At 43.4% G+C, this 26,397-nt stretch overlaps 1 protein-coding gene across 1 annotated transcript in view; it reads left to right on the forward strand.

The window, feature by feature from the left end:
- The window catches only part of LOC124551230, a 57,044-nt gene that overhangs the window by 25,398 nt on the left and 5,249 nt on the right, over positions 1-26,397 (forward strand). Inside the window, exon 6 of the mRNA XM_047126223.1 lies at positions 3,533-3,744. Within this exon, the coding sequence (XP_046982179.1) occupies positions 3,533-3,744 (212 nt within the window). The remainder of the gene's footprint in view (positions 1-3,532; positions 3,745-26,397) is intronic.

Below are 26,397 nucleotides of genomic sequence, written 5' to 3' on the forward strand. Positions count from 1 at the left end.
TAGTAAGTGAAAAAAATGATGAAATTTCACATGTAAAAAAAATTACTTCGTTATGTTTTCGAACTTCCACTGCTATGAGTGTGAATTCTGAATCCTTCCTGGTTATGCTGACAAAGTTTTATGAATTTATTTGTAAAAGTATAGACAGTGGAAATTAAAATGTCCTGTGGTGCCTCTCCTGCTCCAAGTCGGCCCGTTTGACGTCCTAACCCCCTTAACACGGCTACATTACAAATCAACAAGTTACTTTTCTGTGTTAAAAATACCGTTGGGATTGTTGTTATTCTGAATGATTACACCATTCTAATAGTATTTTTGATGAATGTTCTCACAAAGTATCTGTAATTTTTGTATAATTAAACCTTAAAAATCATTTCGTTGAAAGATTTGTTTTCCTTGAGTAAGAGACGTGAAAAATTTATTAACTGGCGAGTGCGACGGAAGTACTGCGACACAGCATATGGCAGATGTGTTTGACCAGATGCGGTTTTGAAACGTTGTCCTCCCAAATGCGACTCCAATGTGCTAACCTCGCTCCGTTGTCGGCTCCATCGTCAACCCACGCTCCTATTTGATAATGCCGGGATTGTGATGCACGGTACGCTGCTACCCCATTTCTACAGAGTGGGGCAGGGAAAACGCATGCTTTTTGAACGGCTTGTACACGGCGCTAGTACACAGCGACGAAAGGGGGTATTGACCTTGCGTGAATGTTGGCAGGCTGCCCATACAATGCGGTTTCAGTCGCTATGGAGTGTTGGAGCGTACAGCATCGTGTGTTCGTTGTCGAGCACTATTGTCGAGCAGTACTTCAGAAACAATGATTCCATATTCACAGTGCAACGTTTTTTCCGTCGAAATTTTAGATTTGGATGTCGAGGTGCAGTGCTTGATCTAAATACTGTAATCCGATGGGTTGCAGCTTTTAGAAGTACTAGATGTGGGATGAGAAAGAAACCCCCTGGTCTTTCCAGTTCAGTTTGTACTCCGGAAACTGTAGACCGAGTCAGAACGGCAGTTCTTGCTAGTCCGAAACGATCGGCTAGACGACAGGCTATAGCGCTAGGTATGTCACGTCTTTCGCTTCACCGCATCTTACATGATGACCTTTAGTTTCACCCGTACAAGATAATGATAGTGCAGTAGCTTAGTGAAGGGGATTTTGTGCAGCGCAGAGAGTTTTGTCGCGTAATGGGTGCTACAGTCTTCATGAGTGATGAAGCACTGTCAGAGACAGCAAAGGACTTGGAAGAGCAGTTGAACGGAATGGACAGTGTCTTGAAAAGAGGATATAAGATGAAAATCAACAAAATCAACACGAGAATAATGGAATGTAGTCGAAGTCGGGTGATGCTGAGGGAATTAGATTAGGAAATGTTCCGAATTGTCGGTATTGGGCGCTGGAGAATCCACATGAATTACACCGAAGACCACTCCACAGTTTAAAAGTAACTGTGTGGTGCTGCATTTCAAAGATGGGGATTGTTGGACCCTATTTTTTGAAGAGGAAGGAACTGCAGTTACTGTGACATCAACGCGCTACGTTAAAATGTTAAACAAATTTCTTCACCCAGAACTTGAAAGGCGTCAAGTGAACGTGAGAGAAATATGGTTTCATCTGGACGGTGCCACAGCTCAAACGGCGAGAGCATCCGTGGAAGTGGTTCGACAAATGTTCGCAAGACATGTTATTTCGAGATATGCTGATGTTTACTGGCCTCCCGCGCACACGATTTGTCGATATGCGACTTCTTTTTGTGGGGATATTTAAAATCAAAAGTCTACATGAAAAAGCCTCGCACACTCGATGACCTGAAGAATTCCATTCGTCAGGAAATTGAAGCCGTGCCGAATGAAATGTAGGAGAGAGCCATGCGTAACTTTCTGGAGAGGATCCAAATGTGTATCCAGCAAGAAGGACGTCATCTCCAAGACATTATTTTTCCAATCTAATTAAAGTATGTGTATTTCAAAACTGCATTAAATATCTATCACTTAATGCTTCTTTTTATTATTTTTATCAAACCGTGTCCCAGTCATTCAATAGTGAAAAACATGTGTTTCCTCTGCTCCAGCCTGTATATCCCTGCATCGGAGCCCATTGGCCATTTCCTGCAAAAATGAATATAAATTTATACAACGTCAGAGCGTTTTGTAGCAAATCTGCTTATATGATGAAGAGGGATTTAAAAGTCTTCCTAGAACAAGTGATGCTGGCAGGTGTACAAGAAAAAACTAAAGTCTTTTTATTTCGTTGACTCCTGGACAGCCAACAGAGATGACGTACTAGACAACTCTACAGTTCCTGAAGGCGTTGAATTCATCAGGAAGCTTAATGAATATAAATTTATACAACGTCAGGGCGTTTTGTAGCGAATCTGCTTATATGATGAAGAGGGATTTAAAAGTCTTCCTAGAACAAGTGATGCTGGCAGGTGTACAAGAAAAAACTAAAGTCTTTTTATTTCGTTGACTCCTGGACAGCCAACAGAGATGACGTACTAGACAACTCTACAGTTCCTGAAGGCGTTGAATTCATCAGGAAGCTTATTCCAGCGAAGAGCACAGGTTCAAAATGGTTCAAATGGCTCTGAGCACTATGGGACTCAACTGCTGAGGTCATTAGTCCCCTAGATCTTAGAACTAGTTAAACCTAACTAACCTAAGGACATCACAAACATCCATGCCCGAGGTAAGATTCGAACCTGCGACCGTAGCGGTCTTGCGGTTCCAGACTGCAGCGCCTTTAGCCGCACGGCCACTTCGGCCGGCCAAAGAGCACAGGCATTTAGCAATCTGCTGACGTTTTCTTCTTCCGTCCACTCAAAAATTTTCTGAAATTTATTACAGATACAGTTATAGTATGACAATAATATATGGCATAGAGACCACTTCTTAAGCCTCCAGTCGTTTCTGTATTTCTAGTTTTCGACGGCACGAATCTCCAACTTAACCAGATTTGCGTGTTTTCGGTGCGACTCCACCGAAGACCCTTCTGTTGTATTCAAAACACCTGTACAGTACTGTTTCGAAGATGGATTAACGGAAGACTTTCCATGAGAAGTGTGACCAACCTGCTTTCATCAAACGTGCGCACTGCGAAAACTGTCTATGCACTGGGCGTGCTGTTATTGCTCAGTTAAACATTTTTTGCCTCCGATAGTGTAGTCAAGAAAGTAATCTCTGTTAAAGAATGTTTCATGTCATATTATTGACTATTTGTCTCAAACAATACAATTGTGCAATAAATAATTCGTACTTATGGTTTTCTCTTCGTAAATTTGACGACTGATATCTCTTGTTCTAATAGTCCATAGCAGCTGCGGTTTTTACGCTGTATGTATATTTTGTTGCTAACTGCACATTGTACGATTATAATTTGTGCAACAACACATTCTGACTACCTCTTGTCAGATATTCCATACAAGGTACAAGCTCTATATAAGAGTCTGAGTCGAGTGTATTCAAAAACTAGTTATTTCTCATTCAATTAGAGACACTCTTGAGGATGGTATCGTGTTTTATTTTTCAGGCTAGCGCTGCTGAGTGAGCGATTACTGACTTATCATAGACGGCCACTTCCTCTTCAAGAGGCGTTTGGAAAGCAATGCGGAAAGCAGATACCCGAGGGGCCTGAAATGTTGCAGCTGATTGAGACACTGCACATGTATCTTATTATTAAGTGGTTCCAGCTAATACCTTACAATCGAGGATTAACCTTATCCAGAGATTTTACGATTAAAGGTGAGCATACTGTGGTATGAGTTCTTTTCCATTCAAGTCCTCTTTTATTTGACGATATCCGTTACGCTACCAATACCGAGTGTCAAGAGTTGAAGCTTTCCTGTGAAACGTTAAGGGCTCAATTGCAGCAATTGCCGGAAGTAGCCCCGCGATCACTAGTACGGAAGTGTTTGGAACAGCAGACAACGTGATTGTACTAAGCTCGAACGACACGACAGGAATCATATAGGAGATGACACAAATAGCAATGATGGAATAGGGATAATGAATGTTGTCAAAACAGTGGGGAAGCTAACAACAGTATTAGAACAGTACACACAGAGCACCGTAGATACCCTAAATAGAAACTGAAAAGAGGTGCAAAGTCACCAGAGTGCGCTTCGTAAGAGAATGATAGTAGCGAAGTTACTGAGGTCGTTAGCAGACAGCTTGGGGGATGCAAGGATCGAAATTGTAGCGCTGCCATCAATGCAATACTGAGAGGAACTTGCGACAGGATTACAACAAGCACAAAGGGACTTTCCCACGGGGTTGCCCTACGTCGTACCTGTAACAGAAAAATATAATCTTGTTTCATCACACATCTGTTGTTAAAGTTAGTACTGACAAAGCTAGTGTATATATCACCATATAATTTTGAGTAGCAGGAGTAAATGTACAATATCGATTTTTACAATCCATGCATAAGGGAACAACTGACAGGAATGGGGGAAAGAAATACAGCTGCAGAAGAATGGGTAGCGTTGAGGGATGAAGTAGTGAAGGCAGCAGAGGATCAAGTAGGTAAGAAGACGAGGGCTAGTAGAAATCCTTGGGCAACAGAAGAAATATTAAATTTAATTGATGAAAGCAGAAAATATAAAAATGCAGTAAATAAGCAGGCCATAAGGAATACAAACGTCTCAAAAATGAGATCGACAGGAAGTGCAAAATGGGTAAGCAGGGATGGCTAGAGGACAAATGTAAGGATGTAGAGGCTTATCTCACTAGGGAGAAGATAGATACTGCCACCAGAAAAATTAGAGAGACCTTTGGAGAAAAGAGAACTCCTTGTATGAATATCAAGAGCTCAGATGGAAACCCAGTTCTAAGCAAAGAAGGGAAAGCAGAAAGGTGGAAGGAGTATATAGAGGGTCTATACAAGGGCGATGTACTTGAGGACAATATTATGGAAATGGAAGAGGATATAGATGGAGATGAAATGGGAGATATGATACTGCGTTAAGAGTTTGACAGAGCACTGAAAGACCTGAGTCGAAACTAGGCCCCGGGAGTAGACAACATTCCATTAGAACAACTGACAGCCTAGGGAGACCCATTCCTGACTAAACTCTATCATCTGGTGATCAGAGAGGCGAAATACCCTCAGACTCCAAGAAGAATACAATAATTTCAATCCCAAGGAAAGCAGGTGTTGACAGATGTGAAAATTACCGAACTATCAGTTTAATAAGTCGCGGTTGGAAAATACTAACGCGTATTCCTTGCAGACGAGTGGAAAAACTGGTAGAAGCTGACCTTGGGGAAGATCAGTTTGGATTCCGTAGAAATATTGGAACACGTGAGGCAATACTGATCATACGATTATCTTAGAAGAAAGATTAAGGGAAGGCAAACCTACGTTTCTAGCATTTGTAGACTTAGAGAAAGCTATTGACAATGTTGACTGGAATACCCTCTTTCAAATTCTGAAGGTGGCAGGAGTAACATACAGGGAGCGAAAGGCTATTTACAATTTGTACAGAAACCAGATGGCAGTTGTAAGAGTCGAGGGACATGAAAGGGAAGCAGTGGTTGGGAAGGGAGTGAGACAGTGTTGTAGCCTCTCCCCGGTGTTATTCAATCTGTATATTGAGCAACAAGTAAAGGAAACAAAAGAAAAGTTCGGAGTAGGTATTACAATCCGCAGAGAAGAAATAAAAACTTTGAGGTTCACCGATGACATTGTAATTCTGTCAGAGACAGTAAAGGACTTGGAAGAGCAGTTGAACGGAATGGACAGTGTCTTGAACGGAGGATATAAGATGAACATCAACAAAAGCAAAACGAGGATAATGGAATGTAGTCGAATTAAGTCGGGTGATGCTGCGGGAATTAGATTAGGAAGTGAGGCGCTTAAAGTAGTAAATGAGTTTTGCTATTTGGGGAGCAAAATAACTGATGATGGTCGAAGTAGAGAGGATATAAAATATAGACTGGGAATGGCAAGGAAAGCGTTTTTGAAGAAGAGAAATTTGTTAACATCGAGTATAGATTTAAGTGACAGGAAGTCGTTTCTGAAAGTATTTGTATGGAGTGTAGCCATGTATGGAAGTGAAACGTGGACGATAAATACACTCCTGGAAATTGAAATAAGAACACCGTGAATTCATTGTCCCAGGAAGGGGAAACTTTATTGACACATTCCTGGGGTCAGATACATCACATGATCACACTGACAGAACCACAGGCACATATACACAGGCAACAGAGCATGCACAATGTCGGCACTAGTACAGTGTATATCCACCTTTCGCAGCAATGCAGGCTGCTATTCTCCCACGGAGACGATCGTAGAGATGCTGGATGTAGTCCTGTGGAACGGCTTGCCATGCCATTTCCACCTGGCGCCTCAGTTGGACCAGCGTTCGTGCTGGACGTGCAGACCGCGTGAGACGACGCTTCATCCAGTCCCAAACATGCTCAATGGGGGACAGATCCGGAGATCTTGCTGGCCAGGGTAGTTGACTTACACCTTCTAGAGCACGTTGGGTGGCACGGAATACATGCGGACGTGCATTGTCCTGTTGGAACAGCAAGTTCCCTTGCCGGTCTAGGAATGGTAGAACGATGGGTTCGATGACGGTTTGGATGTACCGTGCACTATTCAGTGTCCCCTCGACGATCACCAGTGGTGTACGGCCAGTGTAGGAGATCGCTCCCCACACCATGATGCCGGGTGTTGGCCCTGTGTGCCTCGGTCGTATGCAGTCCTGATTGTGGCGCTCACCTGCACGGCGCCAAACACGCATACGACCATCACTGGCACCAAGGCAGAAGCGACTCTCATCGCTGAAGACGACACGTCTCCATTCGTCCCTCCATTCACGCCTGTCGCGACACCACTGGAGGCGGGCTGCACGATGTTGGGGCGTGAGCGGAAGACGGCCTAACGGTGTACGGGACCGTAGCCCAGCTTCATGGAGACGGTTGCGAATGGTCCTCGCCGATAGCCCAGGAGCAACAGTGTCCCTAATTTGCTGGGAAGTGGCGGTGCGGTCCCCTACGGCACTGCGTAGGATCCTACGGTCTTGGCGTGCATCCTTGCGTCGCTGCGGTCCGGTCCCAGGTCGACGGGCACGTGCACCTTCCGCCGACCACTGGCGACAACATCGATGTACTGTGGAGACCTCACGCCCCACGTGTTGAGCAATTCGGCGGTACGTCCACCCGGCCTCCCGCATGCCCACTATACGCCCTCGCTCAAAGTCCGTCAACTGCACATACGGTTCACGTCCACGCTGTCGCGGCATGCTACCAGTGTTAAAGACTGCGATGGAGCTCCGTATGCCACGGCAAACTGGCTGACACTGACGGCGGCGGTGCACAAATGCTGCGCAGCTAGCGCCATTCGACGGCCAACACCGCGGTTCCTGGTGTGTCCGCTGTGCCGTGCGTGTGATCATTGCTTGTACAGCCCTCTCGCAGTGTCCGGAGCAAGTATGGTGGGTCTGACACACCGGTGTCAATGTGTTCTTTTTTCCATTTCCAGGAGTGTAGTTTGGACAAGAAGTGAATAGAAGCTTTCGAAATGTGGTGCTACAGAAGAATGCTGAAGATTAGATGGGTAGGTCACATAACTAATGAGGAGGTATTGAATGGAATTGGGGTGAAGAAGAGTTTGTGGCACAACTTGACTAGAAGAAGGGATCGGTTGGTAGGACATGTTCTGAGGCACAAAGGTATCACCAATTCAGTATTGGAGGGCAGCGTGGAGGGTAAAAATCGTGGAGGGAGACCAAGAGATGAATACACTAAGTAGATTCAGAAAGATGTAGGTTGCAGTAGGTACTGGGAGATGAAGCAGCTTGCACCAGATAGAGTAGCATGGAGGGCTGCATCAAACCAGTCTCTGGACTGAAGACCTCAACAACAACAACACGATCCATGCATATCCGTTTAAGTGGGACACCATCAATAAATGGGTAAAAGTAAAGGCTCAGGAAAAGTTACTGGCCTCGAACAAAAACATGACCTTAGCGGAAAAGTTATTGGTCTCAGAACGAAAAGACGACCATAGCAGATATAACAAGTGGTGCCATTTTCCAGCCAGGTAGATGAGACCAACTATTTATTCGGAAAATGGAAACAGTTCAGAGTAAAAGGAAGCACTGGTCCCATAGCCACATTTCCAGAAAGTTGGTTAGCGCTGGATTTACTCCATGTTCTCATTAGAGCCGCGCGGAGTGGCCACGTGGTTTGAGACGTCATGTCACGGACTGCGTGGCCGCTCCCGCCGGAGGTTCGAGTCTTCCCTCGGGCATGGGTGTGTGTGTTGTTCTTAACGTAAGTTAGTTTAAGTAGCGGATAAGTCTAGGGACCGATGACCTAAACAGTTTGGTCCCTTAGGAATTCACACACATTTGAACATTTTTTCAACAGAAAAGTTGATTGTCAACTGTTATACACGAACAGAAAATCAGCAGGGATGACAGAATTGCGAAATACCATATTACTAATCAACAGAACCAAGTGTAACATAGCGAGAACATGGTTTCATCTTCCAGCTACTATCACAGGGACAACAATGGTTATCTTTGAAACGTCCCCTTTGAACAATTATACACGACTGTCCTTAAACTGACACACAATATTTTGTTAGCGCAACGCAATCTGACTTTCAAAATTCCCTACAAAAGAATGGCCCTGACTAACATTAAACTATACCTTTCACAAATCACTTACCTCACAAAAATCTTCGCTGCTCAAGCTACTGCAATACAGCGAGCGCCACTACTGCCAGCTAAATAAAAGATTCAAACTCTGATTTTTTTGTTGCAGTTTGTGTAATTAGTGTAGATTTTGTTTATTGCTAGCGCGTAATTGTAGAGAAAATCTCCTTTGTAGTTGCAGTCTTTCATTGTTGTACAGTAAAACAGTTGTGGTATGCATGTAGATTTGCACCAAGTATTTCGCAGCTGCAATTAACTAGATATTATTTTCAGTGCTATGTTAATGTGTTCCCTTATTTTTGATCTTCAAATTGTGTTTTTCTGTGTTGTCGTGTGAAATACTGTGACAATAATGGCGTGTGAAAAACGTAATACTAGGCTCCAAAGTAAACTGAGAAATGATAGTGAAAATGAAAGCAATGTGTTAGCGCCACCGAGTAATGAATTAACTGATGTTCAAAGTAGTAATTTGGTAATTGTACATAGGGAAATGGAGCGGGCTGCAAACAATGGTGTAGACAGTGAAACAATTAGTGAATAGGGAAGCATTATCGATCGATCGGTCGGCAACAGCTCGCCTCAGGAATCCGAAATGACAGGACACAATCTTGCAAATACTGTAGATTCAGGTTTTGCGTCCTCACCCTTTTCTCAAATAAGTCAAGACACATTTTCTGCTATTCAAACTGCGAATGTTGCCGGTTCAAATGTGTTGCCGAATAGCACTGAGGAACATGTTTCAGACACCAGTGCATTGTTATTACAATTAATGCAACAAATGGGACAAAAGCTTGAAAAGTTAGACACAATGGAACAACACCAGAGACAAACACAGCAACAGTTAGACACAGTGGAACAAAATCTTAAAAAGTTAGACGCAATGGAACAAAATCAGAGACAAACACAGCAACAGCTTCAAAAGTTAGACTCATTGGAACAAACTCTTGAACAAACGCGTGAAGATTTAACTACTGAGTTACATAACATTGAATTGAAATGTCAAAAAGTCTGTAATGACGTAAAAACTCAAATTTGTGAGCATTTTCAACCTATTTTTTCGCGGCATGAAAATGCATTACAGAATCACGAAGCAGCCATAAAAGAACTGCAAATTATTGTTCATGAAAATCATGAGACCTTGCAAGCTAAATTTGACTCAGTTGCATCTACCGATTCGGTTACGCAACTTGCAAAAACTCAGGAAAACTTTAAGGACACAATAGATACTCTGAAACTTGGTTCAGAAAAACACACTGAAGAAATAAGTACACTATCGGAGAAAGTAGCCGAACTTTCGGCTCAGGTCACTAACTTATCTACAAAGGTAGATGATGATCTGAATGACACAAGACCCGTAGCCTTCACTGACACAGAAGAGTATGAACAAATAAGAAAATTCAAACAAAATCAGAATCAAATTAATACACAACACCAAAGAGAAATCCGGGAAGTACAAGATCAGCTGACACAGGTAATACAAGAATTACGTATTTCAGAGGACACTCGCGCTCCAACACGGGAAGAGGGATTTAGAAACACGGAAAAGCCGCAAAATAATAATACAGGGCATTTCGGAAGTTATGAAAGAAATTGGCAATGTGCACCGAATTTTGAGATGGAACGGCCGACACGACCTAACAATGACCGATATGCGACTCGCCAACATGATGATTTTGACTATAAGCTGTTCATTACTACACGTAAATTCAAAACATTTAAGAATTCTGGCAACGACATTCATCCACAAGCATGGCTCCATCAATTCTCTCATTGTTTTCCACCCAACTGGTCGTTGGAGCACAGATTAGAATTTATGTGTGGCTACTTAGAGAATGAACCAGCTGTAAGAATGCGATCGGTCATTCACGATTGCCACAGTGAAGGAGAATTTTACCATGCCTTCCTCTCAGCATATTGGTCTCAAGCCACACAAGACTGAGTAAAACATGGTATCATAATGATGAAACATTTCGAACAATCTGAATTCTCCAGTCTTGTGAAGTATTTTGAAGACATGTTGCACAAGAATCAGTACCTGTCAAACCCATACAGCCCCTCAGAACTCATCCGCATTTGCTTAATCAAATTACCTGAACATTTACGGCATATTATTTTAGCAGGACGTTGCAAAGACGACATTGAAGCTTTTCAGGGACTGTTACAAGAACTAGAAATTGACACTGATAATCGAGGAACGCGAAAACAAGAACACAACAATTACAGGTCACATCCGTCACAATTTCGTGACGACAGAAACAATAACCGGACACGACTGGTCTATTCTTACAACGCAAATCGTGACCAAAATAGACACCACCCGTACGACAACCGTTGGCAGAGTAGTAATAATTACAGGGAAAGATCACCTCTCCACGGTAGTGACTATCACAGAGACAATCAGAGAAACAGACAATATGGGAACCAAAATAATTATTATCAAGGGAGACAGAATAACTTCAGACGCAACAGTTCAGCGCGCAGTTACGATTCAGGGAGAAATTCTCCACCACTTAACCGACAAGAAAGAAACTACAGGAACTACCGACATGACGACAGACGATGTGATCGTAACGACAGACCTGAATTGCATCAGAACTGGCGGGATTCAAACAGAGCAGGGCCCTCTCGAGGAGGTGAATTTGTAGAAGTCAGGTCTCCAAATCCCAATAACGACGCGCGCCAACAAAGAGACAATAGGCAATGACTCACACCGCTGGCAGCCACAAAACGTTCTTATGACACTAACGACGCAGCTGCCGTAGCTAGTAATTACGTAAAAATGGAAGACATTAGGGACATCTTACTCCAGGAACACGACGTAAAACATAACAACATTGCATATCCTGTGATTCACATTACTGTAAATGACGTAAAATTTACGGCAGTACTTGACTCTGGCAGTTCCATTTCAGTAATCAGTGAAACAGCCTTTAGCAAATGCAACAAGTCGAACGATTGTCCCACACTTCCGTTACGTAAGATTAAATTACAAGGTGCAATCTTTGGAAAAAGTGTAGATGTACGCCAACAAACCAACTTAGAATTCTTTTGTCAAAGCCACAGACTGCACACAGGTGGCGTTACCAATAAAAAAACCTAAACAGCCTACTTACATCTTTTCTCGACAAACGTTGTGTTAAAACCGTGTGCCGGACCGAATGTCGAACTCACGACCTTTCTTTCGCAGGCAAGTGCTCCATCGTCTATACTACTCATGCACGACTCACGAGCCCTCCTCACAGGTCTACTTACGCCAGTACCTCGTCTCCTACCTTTGAGCATTTGCCCGCGAAAAGCAAAGGGATTGTTTTAATCTGTGAGGAAGTTTCATATCAGCGCAAACTCCGCTGCAGGGTGAAAATTTCATTCTGGTAACATCCCCCAGACCGTGGCAAACTCATTTCTCCGCAATATCGTTTTTATCCTGGAGTGCTAGTTCTGCAAGTTTCGTTGGAGAGTTTCTGTGAATTTTGGAAGGTAAGAGACGAGTACAGCTGTGAGGAAGGGTTGTGAGTCGTGCTTGGGTATCTCAGATGGTAGAGCACTTGCTGCGACCGGGAAAGGTCCTGAGTTCGAGTCTCGGTCCGGCACTCAGTTCTAATCTGACACGAAGTTTCATATCAGCGCACACTCCGCTGCAGGGTGAAAATTTCATTTTGGAAACGTTGTATTGCTAGAAAAAGCATTATGCATATTGAATGTACAGAATAGCTTAGTAATGGGCGTAGGAAGTAAAATTAGTTACGAATTTCTTCAATAAATGGGGAATGTTACGCCACCGGGTAGGAGAGGGGAAGACATTAAAATTTTTCTGAAGTTTACGCAGGCACAGCCACTGGGGACATCAGACAGAAGTCATGTACAATTGCGCACTGTATGAATATAATTCGTGCGAGAACATATCGCGACTTTCTCTAGTCAAATATTCCATACACTGTACATAATAAAATTTATTTAAGTTAATGAGCATATGCCACTATTGGAACACACTTGAAGACAACAGCAAAGATAACGTTTACATACTAATGTGTTCTAATTGCAAGTTCTTCTGCAGACTAGAATAGAAGAATTTATCTAGAAGAAACAACTTCAGAGTAAACAGATTTCTTTCCTGCTGGTCAGATACTTTGTGTTGTAAAAGTGGCTTCAGATTCTTTCAGGCCACACATACTTCATCCGTTTCCGAAATAAGCAGAGTTTTAGCGATAATTGGTGAATTTATTTTTACTTATACTTTTGTAGGTTGACCATTATTATTACACCGAAATTATTTCCACCTAATGAGGTACCCTAACACGCCAAAGCGCATTGAAGTGTAGAATAGTGAAATTTATACCTATTTATTGATTATGTTTGGTTGTGTTGCGAGATATGATGTGAAGAGTAGAAGTAAATAAACTAGGTGTCTCATATGTTCCATAATACATTCGATATTTTCATTGATACGTACACCTTAAACATTGTATGTACGGTGCTATTCCTTGCACATTGTCTCTATGATATAGTTAATGTTTGTGTTATTATATCTGTTGTATAGGAACGATATTGCCGTCTTTTCCTTGGAATTTAGGAAGAATCAAATTGTAAATAACAAATTAATTGAAACTAATGTTTACAGTTTTTTCTATGGCTTCCACTCCAAATGTTTATTTGAAATTCATGAGTCACTCGAAAAACGCCCTACTGTTACACGTAGTACATGGAGGGTGATTTGTAGATGTAATGGAAAGAGTGGACTCCAAAATCAACCCCACAGGAATGTATACATTATTTCTCCCAGTCTTTCACGTTCTTATTTTTTTTATATTGTCTGAATTATTCAGCGAAGCAATATTCGTTCTTCTTTTAAAGCTAACATCCGTTGCAGTGTTCAAGTACACCTTGTCATCTTCAGAGTATATACCACTATACATGACGAAGCTAAATTCCTATTACACTCTATGATGACAGGTTCCTTACTCGAAAACAAGAAAAAAGGTTCGGCAAACATGGACTCTAAAATGTATACCTTAAGATCTGTGAGTATTTGCTCAGTAGGAAGGGTGTGTTTCACAGTATCAAAGACAAGCAAGCATTCTCACCTTTTAAGGTACTCATATTAGGGCCCATGATCAACGGACATTTTTCTCTTGTTATGGTCGTATTACCTCCTCTACAGAGATGAAATTCATAGAGCCTGCAGTGGGAGAGATTTGTTTAAAGGTTCAAAGGCAAGACGTAGTTTCAGATTGTTTCCGAATATCACGACACTTTTTGACTGATTTCCTCAATATTTTTACACTATATTCTAATAAACCATCGGACGGACGTAGATTACACGCATGCCTGGGCATCTGAGTGAGTCGTGGCCCATGATTTGCGCATGCGCGACGCTGAACCGTATAGTAATGTACACTACTCGCCATTAAAATTGCTGCACCACGGAGATGACGTGCTACAGACGCGAAATTTAACCGACAGGAAGAAGATGCTGTGATATGCAAATGATTAGCTATCAAAACATTCACACAAGGTTGGCACCAGTGGCGACACCTACAACGTGCTGACATGATGAAAGTTTCCAACCGATTTGACATACACAAACAGCAGTTGACCGGTGTTGCCTGGTGAAACGTTGTTGTGATGTCTCGTGTAAGGAGGAGAAATGCGTACCATCACGTTGCCGACTTTGATAAAGGTCGGATTGTAGCCTATCACGATTGCGGTTTATCGTATCACGACATTGCTGCTCGCGTTGGTCGAGATCCAATGACTGTTAGCAGAATATGAAATCGGTGGGTTCAGGAGGGTAATACGGAACGCCGTGCTGGATCCCAACGGCCTCGTATCACTAGCAGTCGAGATGACAGGCATCTTATCCGCATGGCTGTAACGGATCGTGCAGCCACGTCTCGATCCCTGAGTCAACAGATGGGGACGTGTGCAAGACAACAACCATCTGTACGAACAGTTCAACGACGTTTGCAGCAGCATGGACTATCAGCTCAGAGACCGTGGCTGCGGTTACTCTTGACGCTGCATTACAGACAGGAGCGCCTGCGATGGTGTACTCAGCGACGACCTGGGTGCACGAATGGCAAAACGTCATTTTTTCGGATGACTCCAGGTCCTTTTTACAGCATCATGATGGTCGCATCCGTGTTTGACGACATCGTGGTGAACGCACATTGGAAGGGTGTATTCGTCATCGCCATACTGGCGTATCACCCGGCGTGACGGTATGGGGTGCCATTGGTTACACGTCTCGGTCACGTCTTGTTCGCATTGACGGCACTTTGAACAGTGGACGTTACATTTCAGACGTGTTACGGCCCGTGGTTCTACCCTTTATTCGATCCGTGTGAAACCTTACATTTCAGCAGGATAATGCACGACCGCATGTTGCAGGTCCTGTACGGGCCGTTCTGGATACAGAAAATGTTCGACTGCTGCCCTGGCCAGCACATTCTCGAGATCTCTCATCAATTGGCCGAGCAACTGGCTCGTCACAATACGCCAGTCACTACTCTTGATGAACTGTGGTATCGTGTTGAAGCTGCATGGGCAGTTGTAGCTGTACACGCCATCCAAGCTCTGTTTGACTCAACGCCCAGGCGTATCAAGGTCGTTATTACGGCCAGAGGTGGTTGTTCTGGGTACTGATTTCTCAGGGATCTATGCACCCAAATTGCGTGAAAATGTGATCACATGTCAGTTCTAGTGTAATATATTTGTCCAATGAATACCCGTTTATCATATGCATTTCTTCTTGGTGTAGCAATTTTAATGGACAGTAGTGTAGTTTGTGTACTTGTGGTCTCTGCCCGCAGTGAGCGCCTGTAGTTGTACTGGGAATCTCGCGCAGTTTTCAGCGTCCCGTGCAGATAAGGGCGCTCTCGGCTATATAAGCATTGACCGCTTCCGATTCCGCTACCAACTGTGATCCTCCCGCCCTCCTCCTGTGCTTACTCCTCTGGGCACCCTCCCTCCCTTCTCTCCCTTTTCCCTTCCTCCTTCCTTTCTCCCCCCTCCTCCCCTGGGCCTCCCCTCCCCTCCTGCCCCCGTCTCCTCTCCCATTGGCATCCTTTTTCTCCCCTCTCCCCCACCTCACCCCTGTTCCTCTCTTGGCAGGTCCCCGGACTCACACACGCTCAGTGGACATTCGCGCGCCGGAGATCACCGCCATCAGTTTTTAGTGTGTGCCGTCATGTTTAGTGTTCAGTGTTTCACCGTCACACTCCATCGTTCACCAGTGCCATCGTCTTCTTCAGTGTTTGTGCGTCGTATCAACAGTTTGCAGCGTGGATTATCGTCGAGTGTGAATGGCTTCGTGTTTGTCTTTATGTGTCTACTGTTTTATTGCCCACCGTTCTGTAACTTATGTGTCTTTTCAGTGTTTCTTATCTTTGTGTATCCTCTGGCTGAAGAGCGGCGCTGTATGCCGCTGCCAGCCTACCTGATTGTTCAGGTGTTAAAATCACAATAAAGTAAAAAAGAAGAAAAAACCGATTCCGCTGCCAGTCTGGATCGGGCTGCCGCACAGGCAACTGCTGAAAACGACTCAAGAGGTGTGTCATTGTAGGAGGAGCAGGCACTCACGCGCTAATGTATATAAAGCAAGTTACTACAGGGAATATGCTTATCATGACTAAATGGAGTCGTGAGGTACTAATTCTTTAACTGCAGTGGAGGGACCGTTTGTTTTTATAGCAGTGGTACTGAATTTTAGTATTAATAAAACTGCTACGTTCTCTCGTAGTTGTGGTTGGAAACGCTTTTAGCAAAAAGCTAGACAATTTCTTTGTTGTACTTCATATATTTGCACGGTGCTCTAATGAACTTTCAGACGGACATAGGATATATATTTTTTAAGAACAATGTACATAAAGTGTGATTTTTTCCACAGTGTACAAACTCTAGGGGTTCATCGATGAAAGGATACGGAACAAAAAAGCTGTAATGAACTTATGTCCGGAAACGCATGGTTTCTAAGCTAGAGAGCATTTATTCGATGATACATTGCCCCAGAGAATGCGGCATAATACGCGCTGTACCATGCACCCTCTAGGAGGAAACGATGCATTCTGTAACTGTGGCTACGTGGTATTATACTACAGTCTCTGTAATAAATTATGATTGAATAAGTGGTGTCTACCATTGAAACCTGCCATTTCCGATATGAGGTCATTAGACCTTATTAGTTGCATGTCCTCTCAACAGTCAATTCCTAGAATTTTTATATAATGAACTTATATCGGAAATGCATGGTTTCAATGCTAGAGACCACTTGTTCAGTCACAATGTGTTAAAGAGACTGTGGTCTAACATGCACTGTTACAACGCAACAGCTGGAGAGGTCTTTCATATCCCATGTACCACTGATCCAAACCGATTAACCCATTCGTTTTGAGTGCCTTTAATTCCCAGCCAAGGTTTCGTTTGCAATAGCAATAAACAAGGCTCAAGATAAGAGAAAGTGGACAAGAGGAGAATAACGGGAGGGGGTGTGGGTGATGTAATACACGTAAAAGTGGGGGAAAGGGGGGAGGAGGAGAATGACAGAGAGAGGTGGAGGAGGAGACGGCGAGAGATGGGTGAGGATGACATGGACGAAGAGATGGGGAGGAGGTGATGGACAAACAGGGGGAGGAGGCAGAGGTCATGGACAAAGTCTATGGCAAAACTGTCACGGAGCACTCACAGCCTTGTAAAATGGGAGACATGATGGAATACCTCATTCATGAACAGACCAGGTCAGCGACAGAGGTACAGGAAGCTGATGCTTTGGGCTCCCTTGATCTATTAGTCCACCATAGATCTAGTAGATTTGTCAGCTGTAATGCGCATGACAAATCCACCCAAACTGTCCGAAATCTTTACGTTCTTAGCTACTACCATTTAGGATCGAAGTGTCCTGTTCTGAGGACTCCAATGTGTCGAATACAAAAGTCATATGAAAAAATTACCTGTATTTACAATGTGTCAAGTGGTTTTATTTATACAATCGTAGGTTAAATGCCCCAAGGAATTTCTGCAACAGCAATCTTTGCTTTGGCATCAGGAACGTTCTATATGGTATCTACAGTAGTACAATATAGACATCATGTAGCCAGCAGATAATGGGCGTTCTGAAAATCTCAAAGATTGCGTTGTTTAAATACACAAATACATACTCCTCTTCTCATAGTCTCTTCAAACTACGCCAGCAGCTTATTGCCACAAACAAATACACTGATATACAAGCACACATACAATACACAACACCCCATACACTTACATACATAGAACTTTAAATTTCGTCTGGAACTTTCGGACAACCGTATGTCAAAATAAAATCAAATAGCTGCAACACCCCGGTTGCAAACAAGTGTTTTGGTCACTAGGCGAACGCCAGAACTGGAAATCTCGATACTAATATTTCCAACGCCTCTAAAAAAGAGTTCCCAATACAGCAGTCGACTGCAATCAACAAGATCACTGCCCAGGTCGGCCTGCTCATCAACTTTACTCCTTTTCGCTTACTTTTACTTTTAAGGGCATCTCCGCTGTTCATTAATATCTCTCTATTCCCTTTCGCCAACACTGACGATCATCGCAGTCTGCCTCTTTGAGTGTTCTCTTCCTCATCGTTCCAATCATTCCTGCGCTCCATGTTTTTCTCAGCCGTCTGTGCTTCCGCCTTTATGATGGTAACCACTCCAAGGTTTGCTTTTAGCCACCACCGCTGCTTCATTTGCCTCTTGAAGAGACCAATTCTCAGTTTTTTACACGGCCAGTCATTCGAAGTTCACTGCCTCCCTAATTTATTATCCCCTCTGTTCTGGGAAACTTACCCGCCCTCCTTATTCCAGCCATCTCTGCTGCCTGTACTGTACTTCTCTGCCATTCCTCCAGGGACCATCCACCTGCACCATATGTTTTGTGTGCAGAATCCTCTCCTGTCTTTCTTTTGATACTGCCATGCTCCACAGAACTCCATTTAGCATCTTACATTCATCCTCTTCCTTGCTGGATCCTGCCTTCCACATCTGTTTTGAAGCTTGCTGATGTATAGATCCTAAGTGTTGAAACTGCTTCAGTACTTTAACAGTTGATTGTGGTGGTACTACATCCCTCCTGCTACTAGCTATTCTGTATTATTAACGTTCATTCTAAACCCATTTCATTCGTATGTTTCACTTAACTTCTTTACTACATACAGGGTGAGATACTATGTTGTTGTTGTTGTGGTCTTCAGTCCAGAGACTGGTTTGATGGAGCTCTCCATGCTACTCTATCCTGTGCAAGCTTCTTCATCTCCCAGATCTTTCTGAATCTAGTGTATTCGTCTCTTGATCTCCCTCTACGATTTTTACCCTCCACGCTACCCTCCAATACTAAATTGGTGATCCCTTGATGCCTCAATGGATATGCCCTACCACCCGATCCCTTCTTCTAGTCAAGTTGTGCTACAAATTTCTCTTCTCCCCAATTCTGTTGAATACCTCCTCATTAGTTACGTGATCTACCCATCTAATCTTCAGAATTCTTCTGTAGCACCACATTTCGAAAGCATCTATTCTCTTCTTGTTCAAACTATTTATCGTCCACGTTTCACTTCCATTCATGGCCACACTCCATAAAAATACTTCCAGAAACGACTTTCTGACACTTAAATCTGTTACTTAAAACTGTCCATTCCGTTGAATTGCTCTTCCAGGTCCTTTGCTGTCTCTGACAGAATTACAATATCATCGGCGAACCTCAAAGTTTTTATTTCTTCTCCATGCATTTTAATACCTACTCCGAATTTTTCTTTTGTTTCCTTTACTGCTTGTTCAATATGCAGATTGAATAACATCGGGGATAGGTTACAACCCTTCTCACTGCCTTCCCAACCACTGCTTCCCTTCCATGCCCCTCGACTCTTATAACGGCCATCTGGTTTCTGTACAAATTGTAAATAGCCTTTCGCTCCCTGTATTTTACCCCTGCCACCTTCAGATTTTGAAAGAGAGTTTTCCAGTCAACACGGTCAAAAGCTTTCTCTAAGTCTACAAATGCTAGAAACGTAGCTTTGCCTTTCGTTAATCTATTTTCTAAGATAAGTCAGTATTGCCTCACGTGTTCCAATATTTCTGTGGAATCCAAACTGATCTTCCCTGAGGTCGACTTCTACCAGTTTTTCGATTCATCTGCAAAGAATTCGCGTTAGTATTTTGCAGCCAAGGCTTATTAAACTGATAGTTCGGTAATTTTCACATCTGTCTACGCGTTCTTTCTTTGGGATTGGAATTATTATCTTCTTCTTGAAGTCTGAGGGTATTTCGCCTGTCTCATACAATTTGCTCAGCAGATGGTAGAGTTTTGTCAGTTCTGGCTCTCCCAAGGCTGTCAGTAGTTCAAATGGAATGTTGTCTACTCCCGGGGCGCTGTTTCGAATGAGGTATTTCAGTGCTCTGTCAAACTCTTAACGCAGTATTGTATCTCCCATTTCATCTTCATCTACATCCTCTTCCATTTCCATAATATTGTCCTCAAGAACAGCGCCCTTGTATAGACCCTCTATATACTCCTTCCACCTTTCTGCTTTCCCTTCTTTGCTTAGAACTGGGTTCCATCTGAGCTCTTGATATTCATACAAGTGGTTCTCTTTTCTCCAAAGGTCTCTTTAATTTTCCTGTAGGTAGTATCTATCTGACCCCTAGTGATATACGTCTCTACATCCTTACATGTGTCCTCTAGCCATCCCTGCTTAGCTATTTTGCACTTCCTGTCGATCTCATTTTCGAGACGTTTGTATTCCTTTTTGCCTGCTTCATTTACTGCATTTTTTATTTTCTCCTTTAATCAATTAAATACAATATCTCTTCTGTTACCCAAGGTTTTCTGTTCACCCTCATTCTTTTACCTACTTGATCCTCTGCCGCCTTTACTATTTCATCTCTAAAAGCTACCCATTCTACTTCTACTGTGATACTATAAGCGCAGATATTTTCGCTTTTGGTACCTTAACATGTACACACATCAGTGTGTTGGTTGTTCTGTCTCTGCATAGAACAGTCTTCCTACAATACAAACAGGTCACATAATTTACTGCATTAACGCAACCACACTTCAACATATGATCTGCTGCCCAGGGCAAAACAACCATTCTTGCACTTGTTCTTGGAGGTACTAACCAACCTAAAAACATACGATTTGTAACAGGTGTGGTTATCGGCCTGTAAACGAAGTAAAATCTGATCTACTCTTGCTCAGTACACTGTTTGCAGCCATCAATAAAAATATCTGTACGTATACGTCCTGTATGTGTATGGTATCCCCCGTAAACCATGGACCTTCCCGTTGGTTGGATGAATTGCTTGCTTCAGCGACACATACAGATGTACTGTAGGTGCTACCAAAATGGAGGTCAGACAAACGTGTAGTTCCTCAAGAAGGGGAGGAACCTTTTCAGTAATTGCAGGGCTAAAAGTCTGGATGGTTGATTGGTCTGCCCTTGTACTACACTCCTGGAAATGGAAAAAAGAACACATTGACACCGGTGTGTCAGACCCACCATACTTGCTCCGGACACTGCGAGAGGGCTGTACAAGCAATGATCACACGCACGGCACAGCGGACACACCAGGAACCGCTGTGTTGACCGTCGAATGGCGCTAGCTGCGCAGCATTTGTGCACCGCCGCCGTCAGTGTCAGCCAGTTTGCCGTGGCATACGGAGCTCCATCGCAGTCTTTAACACTGGTAGCATGCCGCGACAGCGTGGACGTGAACCGTATGTGCAGTTGACGGACTTTGAGCGAGGGCGTATAGTGAGCATGCGGGAGGCCGGGTGGACGTACCGCCGAATTGCTCAACACGTGGGGCGTGAGGTCTCCACAGTACATCGATGTTGTCGCCAGTGGTCGGCGGAAGGTGCACGTGCCCGTCGACCTGGGACCGGACCGCAGCGACGCACGGATGCACGCCAAGACCGTAGGATCCTACGCAGTGCCGTAGGGGACCGCACCGCCACTTCCCAGCAAATTAGGGACACTGTTGCTCCTGGGGTATCGGCGAGGACCATTCGCAACCGTCTCCATGAAGCTGGGCTACGGTCCCGCACACCGTTAGGCCGTCTTCCGCTCACGCCCCAACATCGTGCAGCCCGCCTCTGGTGGTGTCGCGACAGGCGTGAATGGAGGGACGAATGGAGACGTGTCGTCTTCAGCGATGAGAGTCGCTTCTGCCTTGGTGCCAATGATGGTCGTATGCGTGCTTGGCGCCGTGCAGGTGAGCGCCACAATCAGGACTGCATACGACCGAGGCACACAGGGCCAACGCCCGGCATCATGGTGTGGGGAGCGATCTCCTACACTGGCCGTACACCACTGGTGATCGTCGAGGGGACACTGAATAGTGCACGGTACATCCAAACCGTCATCGAACCCATCGTTCTACCATTCCTAGACCGGCAAGGGAACTTGCTGTTCCAACAGGACAATGCACGTCCGCATGTATCCCGTGCCACCCAACGTGCTCAAGAAGGTGTACGTCAACTACCCTGGCCAGCAAGATCTCCGGATCTGTCCCCCATTGAGCATGTTTGGGACTGGATGAAGCGTCGTCTCACGCGGTCTGCACGTCCAGCACGAACGCTGGTCCAACTGAGGCGCCAGGTGGAAATGGCATGGCAAGCCGTTCCACAGGACTACATCCAGCATCTCTACGATCGTCTCCATGGGAGAATAGCAGCCTGCATTGCTGCGAAAGGTGGATATACACTGTACTAGTGCCGACATTGTGCATGCTCTGTTGCCTGTGTCTATGTGCCTGTGGTTCTGTCAGTGTGATCATGTGATGTATCTGACCCCAGGAATGTGTCAATAAAGTTTCCCCTTCCTGGGACAATGAATTCACGGTGTTCTTATTTCAATTTCCAGGAGTGTATAAACCAAAACGGAGTTGCTGTGCTAGTACTGCGAATGGCTGGAAGCGAAGGGAAACTACAGCCGTAATTTTTCCAGAGGGCGCACAGCTGTACTGTATGGTTGCATGATGATGGAATCCTCTAATCAGGAGTACGTCATCAGGCGACACAAAACTTGTTTTCTATGATCCAGAGTGTGGAAGGATTGACCCCTTAATTGTGCAGGTAGGCTGGAAAATTTTAGAAGGGAAATGAATATATTGAAATTAAATAGTACAGGACTTCTGGACAGATGAATACAGGGTTATAAATACAAAATCAGTTAGGGGATTGCTAGTGTGGGCTTAATAATGAATAAGGAAATAGGAATCAGGTAAGCCTACTAGGTTCATCTTAGCGAATGCGTTATTGTAGTCAAGATAGGCACGAATCCCACATTTATCACAATAGTACAAGTTCATAGGCCAACAGATTATAAGAAGGTTAAGCAAATGTATGATGAGATAAAAGAAATTAGTTGGATAGTTAAGAGAGACGAAAATTTAATAGTGACAGGGAACTGAAATTCGATAATAGGAAAAGTAAGGGAAGGAAAAACGGTAGCTGAATATGTATTGGTGGTAAGGAATGAAAGAGGAAGCCGCTGGTAGAATTATGCATGGAGTATAATTTAATCATCATTAACACTTGGTTTAAGAATCATGAAGTAAGGCATTACACTTGGAAGAGACCTAGAATGACTAAAAGGTAAGACGGAACCAGATTTTAAATTGTAAGACTCTGTCATTGCAGATGTGGACGCTGACCACATTTAATTGGTTATGAACTGTAGCTTAAAACGGAAGACACTGCAAACACGTAGGAAATTAAGAAGATGTGACGTGGATAAGTTAAAAGGACTGGATGTTGCTGAGAGTTTCATAGGAAACATTAGGCAACAGTTGACAAGAGCAGAGGAAAGGAATACAGTAGAAGACGAACGGGTAGCTTTGAGGGATGAAATAGTCAAGGCAGCTGATTATCAAATAGCTAAAAAGACAAGGTGTAGTAGAAATCCTTGGATAACACAGGAAAGATTGAATTTAACTCATGAAAGGACAAAATATAAATACGCAGCAAATGAAGTAGGTGGAAGGGAACGCAAACGTGTAAAAAATGAGGTAGTGAAAAATGGCTAAGCAGGAATGACTAGACGACAAATGTTAGGATGTAGAAGCATATTTCAGTAGCAGAAAGATATCGCCTACAGGAAAATGAATGAGCATTTGAAAAGTAAAGAAGCAGCTGTGTGAACATCGAGAGATCAGCTGGAAAACCAGACCCAAGCAAAGAAAAGAAAGCTGAAAGGTGGAAGGAGTAAATAGGGGGTCTATACAAGGGCGATGTACTTGATGGAAATATTATGGAAATGGAAGAGGACGTAGATGAAGATGAAATGGGAGATATGATACTGAGGGAAGAATTTAACAGAATATTTAAAGGCTTATGTCGAAACAAGGCCCTGGGAGTAGACGACATTCACTCAGAACAACTAGTAGACTTGACAAAACTCTTCCATTTGACGTGCAAGATGTATGGGACAGATGAATACCCTCAGACTTCCAGAAGAATCTAATACCTACAATTCCAAAGAAATAAGATGGTGGTACGTGGGAATATTATCGAATTATCAACTTAACAAATCATCGTTATAAAATAAAACACCAGTTGTTTACAGAAGAATGCAAAAACTGACAGAAGCCGACCTCGAGGAAGATCAGTTTGGATGCTGGAGAAATATAGGAACACATGAGGCTGACTGTACAACTTATCTTAAAAGCTAGGTTAAGGAAAGTCAACCGTACCATTACAGCATTTGTTGACATAGAGAAACCTTTTGATGATGTTGAATGGAAGACTTCCTTTGAAATTCTGAAGGTAACAGGGATAAAATACAGGGAGCGAAATGCTGTTAACAGGTGATACAGAAACTAGATGGCATTTATAAGAATCGAGGAGTATGAAGGGGAAGCAGTGTTTGAGAAGGGGCTGAGACAAGCTGCAGCCTATCACCGAAGTTATTCAATCTGTGCACTGAGAAAACGGTAAAGGAAAGTAAATAAAAATTTGGAGTATGAATTAAAGTTCAGGGAGAAGAAATAAAAAGTTTGAAGTATACGCTGACGTTGTAATTCTATTAGAGGCGGCGAGGCATTTGGAAGAGCAGTTGAATAAATGGACAGCGTCTTGAAAGTAGGATATAAGACGAACATCAACAACAGAAATGGAGACGAGGTACTGGCAGAAGTAAAGCTGTGAGGACCGCGCGTAAGTCGTGCTTCGGTAGCTCAGATGGTAGAGCACACAGTTTTAATCTGCCAGGAAGTTTCAGAAATGGAATTTTCTCGAATAAATCAAATTATACTGAGAACATTAGATCAGCAGACGAAACATTAACAGTAGTAGATGAGTTTCACTATCTGAGAAGTAAAATAACTGATGATGGCAGAATTAAAGAGGATATAAAATGTCGACTGGCAGTTGTAAGAAAAGCGATTCTGAAGAAAAGAAATATGTTAACATCGAAAATAATTTTGAAATGTGGTACGAGTCTTCTGACGCTGCCGTCTCGAATCCCTTTCCTGCGCCAAGCTCTTCATCTCAAAATCTCACTTTTCTCCACGACTTTTACAGCTTCTTCTAACACCATGGAGGTTGTTCCGTGATGTCTTAATGCATGCCCCATCATTCTGTACTTTCTTCTTGTCACTGTTTCCATGTGTTCCTTTCTTCGCCAATTCTGTGGAAAACCTCCACACTCCTTACAGTATCAGTCCACCTAATTTTCAACATTCTTCTGTAGCAACACATCTCAAGTGCTTCGATTTTATTCTGTTCTGGTTTCCCCACTGTCCATGATACACTACCATACGATGCTGTACTCCAAAAGTACATTCTCAGAAATTTCTTTCTCAAAGTAAGACCTGTGTGTGTTTGTCCTTAGGATAATTTAGGTTAAGTAGTGTGTAAGCTTAGGGACTGATGACCTTAGCAGTTAAGTACCATAAGTTTTCACACACACATCTGTAGAACATTACGAAGGAAATCAGCATACATTGCACCATTTATATTGCCATCGATAAAATGGGGGCCAATTATCCTTCCTCCCATAATTCCGCACCATACATTAACCTGCCAAGGTCGCTGATGTTCCACTTGTTGCAGCCATCGTAGATTTTCCGTTGCTCGATAGTGCATATTATGACAGTTTACGTTACCGCTGTTGGTGAATGATGCTTCGTCGCTAAATAGAACGCGTGCAAAAAATCTGTCATCGTCACGTAATTTCTCTAGTGCCCAGTGGCAGAAGAGCGCACGACGTTCAAAGTCGTCGCCATGCAATTCCTGGTGCATAGAAATGTGGTACGGGTGCAATCGATGTTGATGTAGCATTCTCAACACCGACGTTTTTGAGATTCTCGATCTCGCACAATTTGTCTGCTACTGATGTGCGGATTCGCCGCGACAGCAACTAAAACACCTACTTGGGCATCATCATTTGTTGCAGGTCTTGGTTGACGTTTCACATGTGGCTGAACAAATCCTGTTTCCTTAAATAACGTAACTATCCGGTGAACGGTCCGGACACTTGGATGATGACGTCCAGGATACCGAGCAGCATACAAAACACACGTCCGTTGGGCATTTTGATCACAATAGCCATACATTAACACGATATCGACGATTTCCGCAATTGGTAAACGGTACATTTTAACAAGGGTAATGTATCACTAACCAAATACCGTCCGCACTGGCGGAATGTTACGTGATACCACGTACTTACACGTTTGTGACTATTACAGCGCCATCT

Source organism: Schistocerca americana, chromosome 9, assembly GCF_021461395.2.
Source record: "Schistocerca americana isolate TAMUIC-IGC-003095 chromosome 9, iqSchAmer2.1, whole genome shotgun sequence".
Taxonomy (NCBI): domain Eukaryota; kingdom Metazoa; phylum Arthropoda; class Insecta; order Orthoptera; family Acrididae; genus Schistocerca; species Schistocerca americana.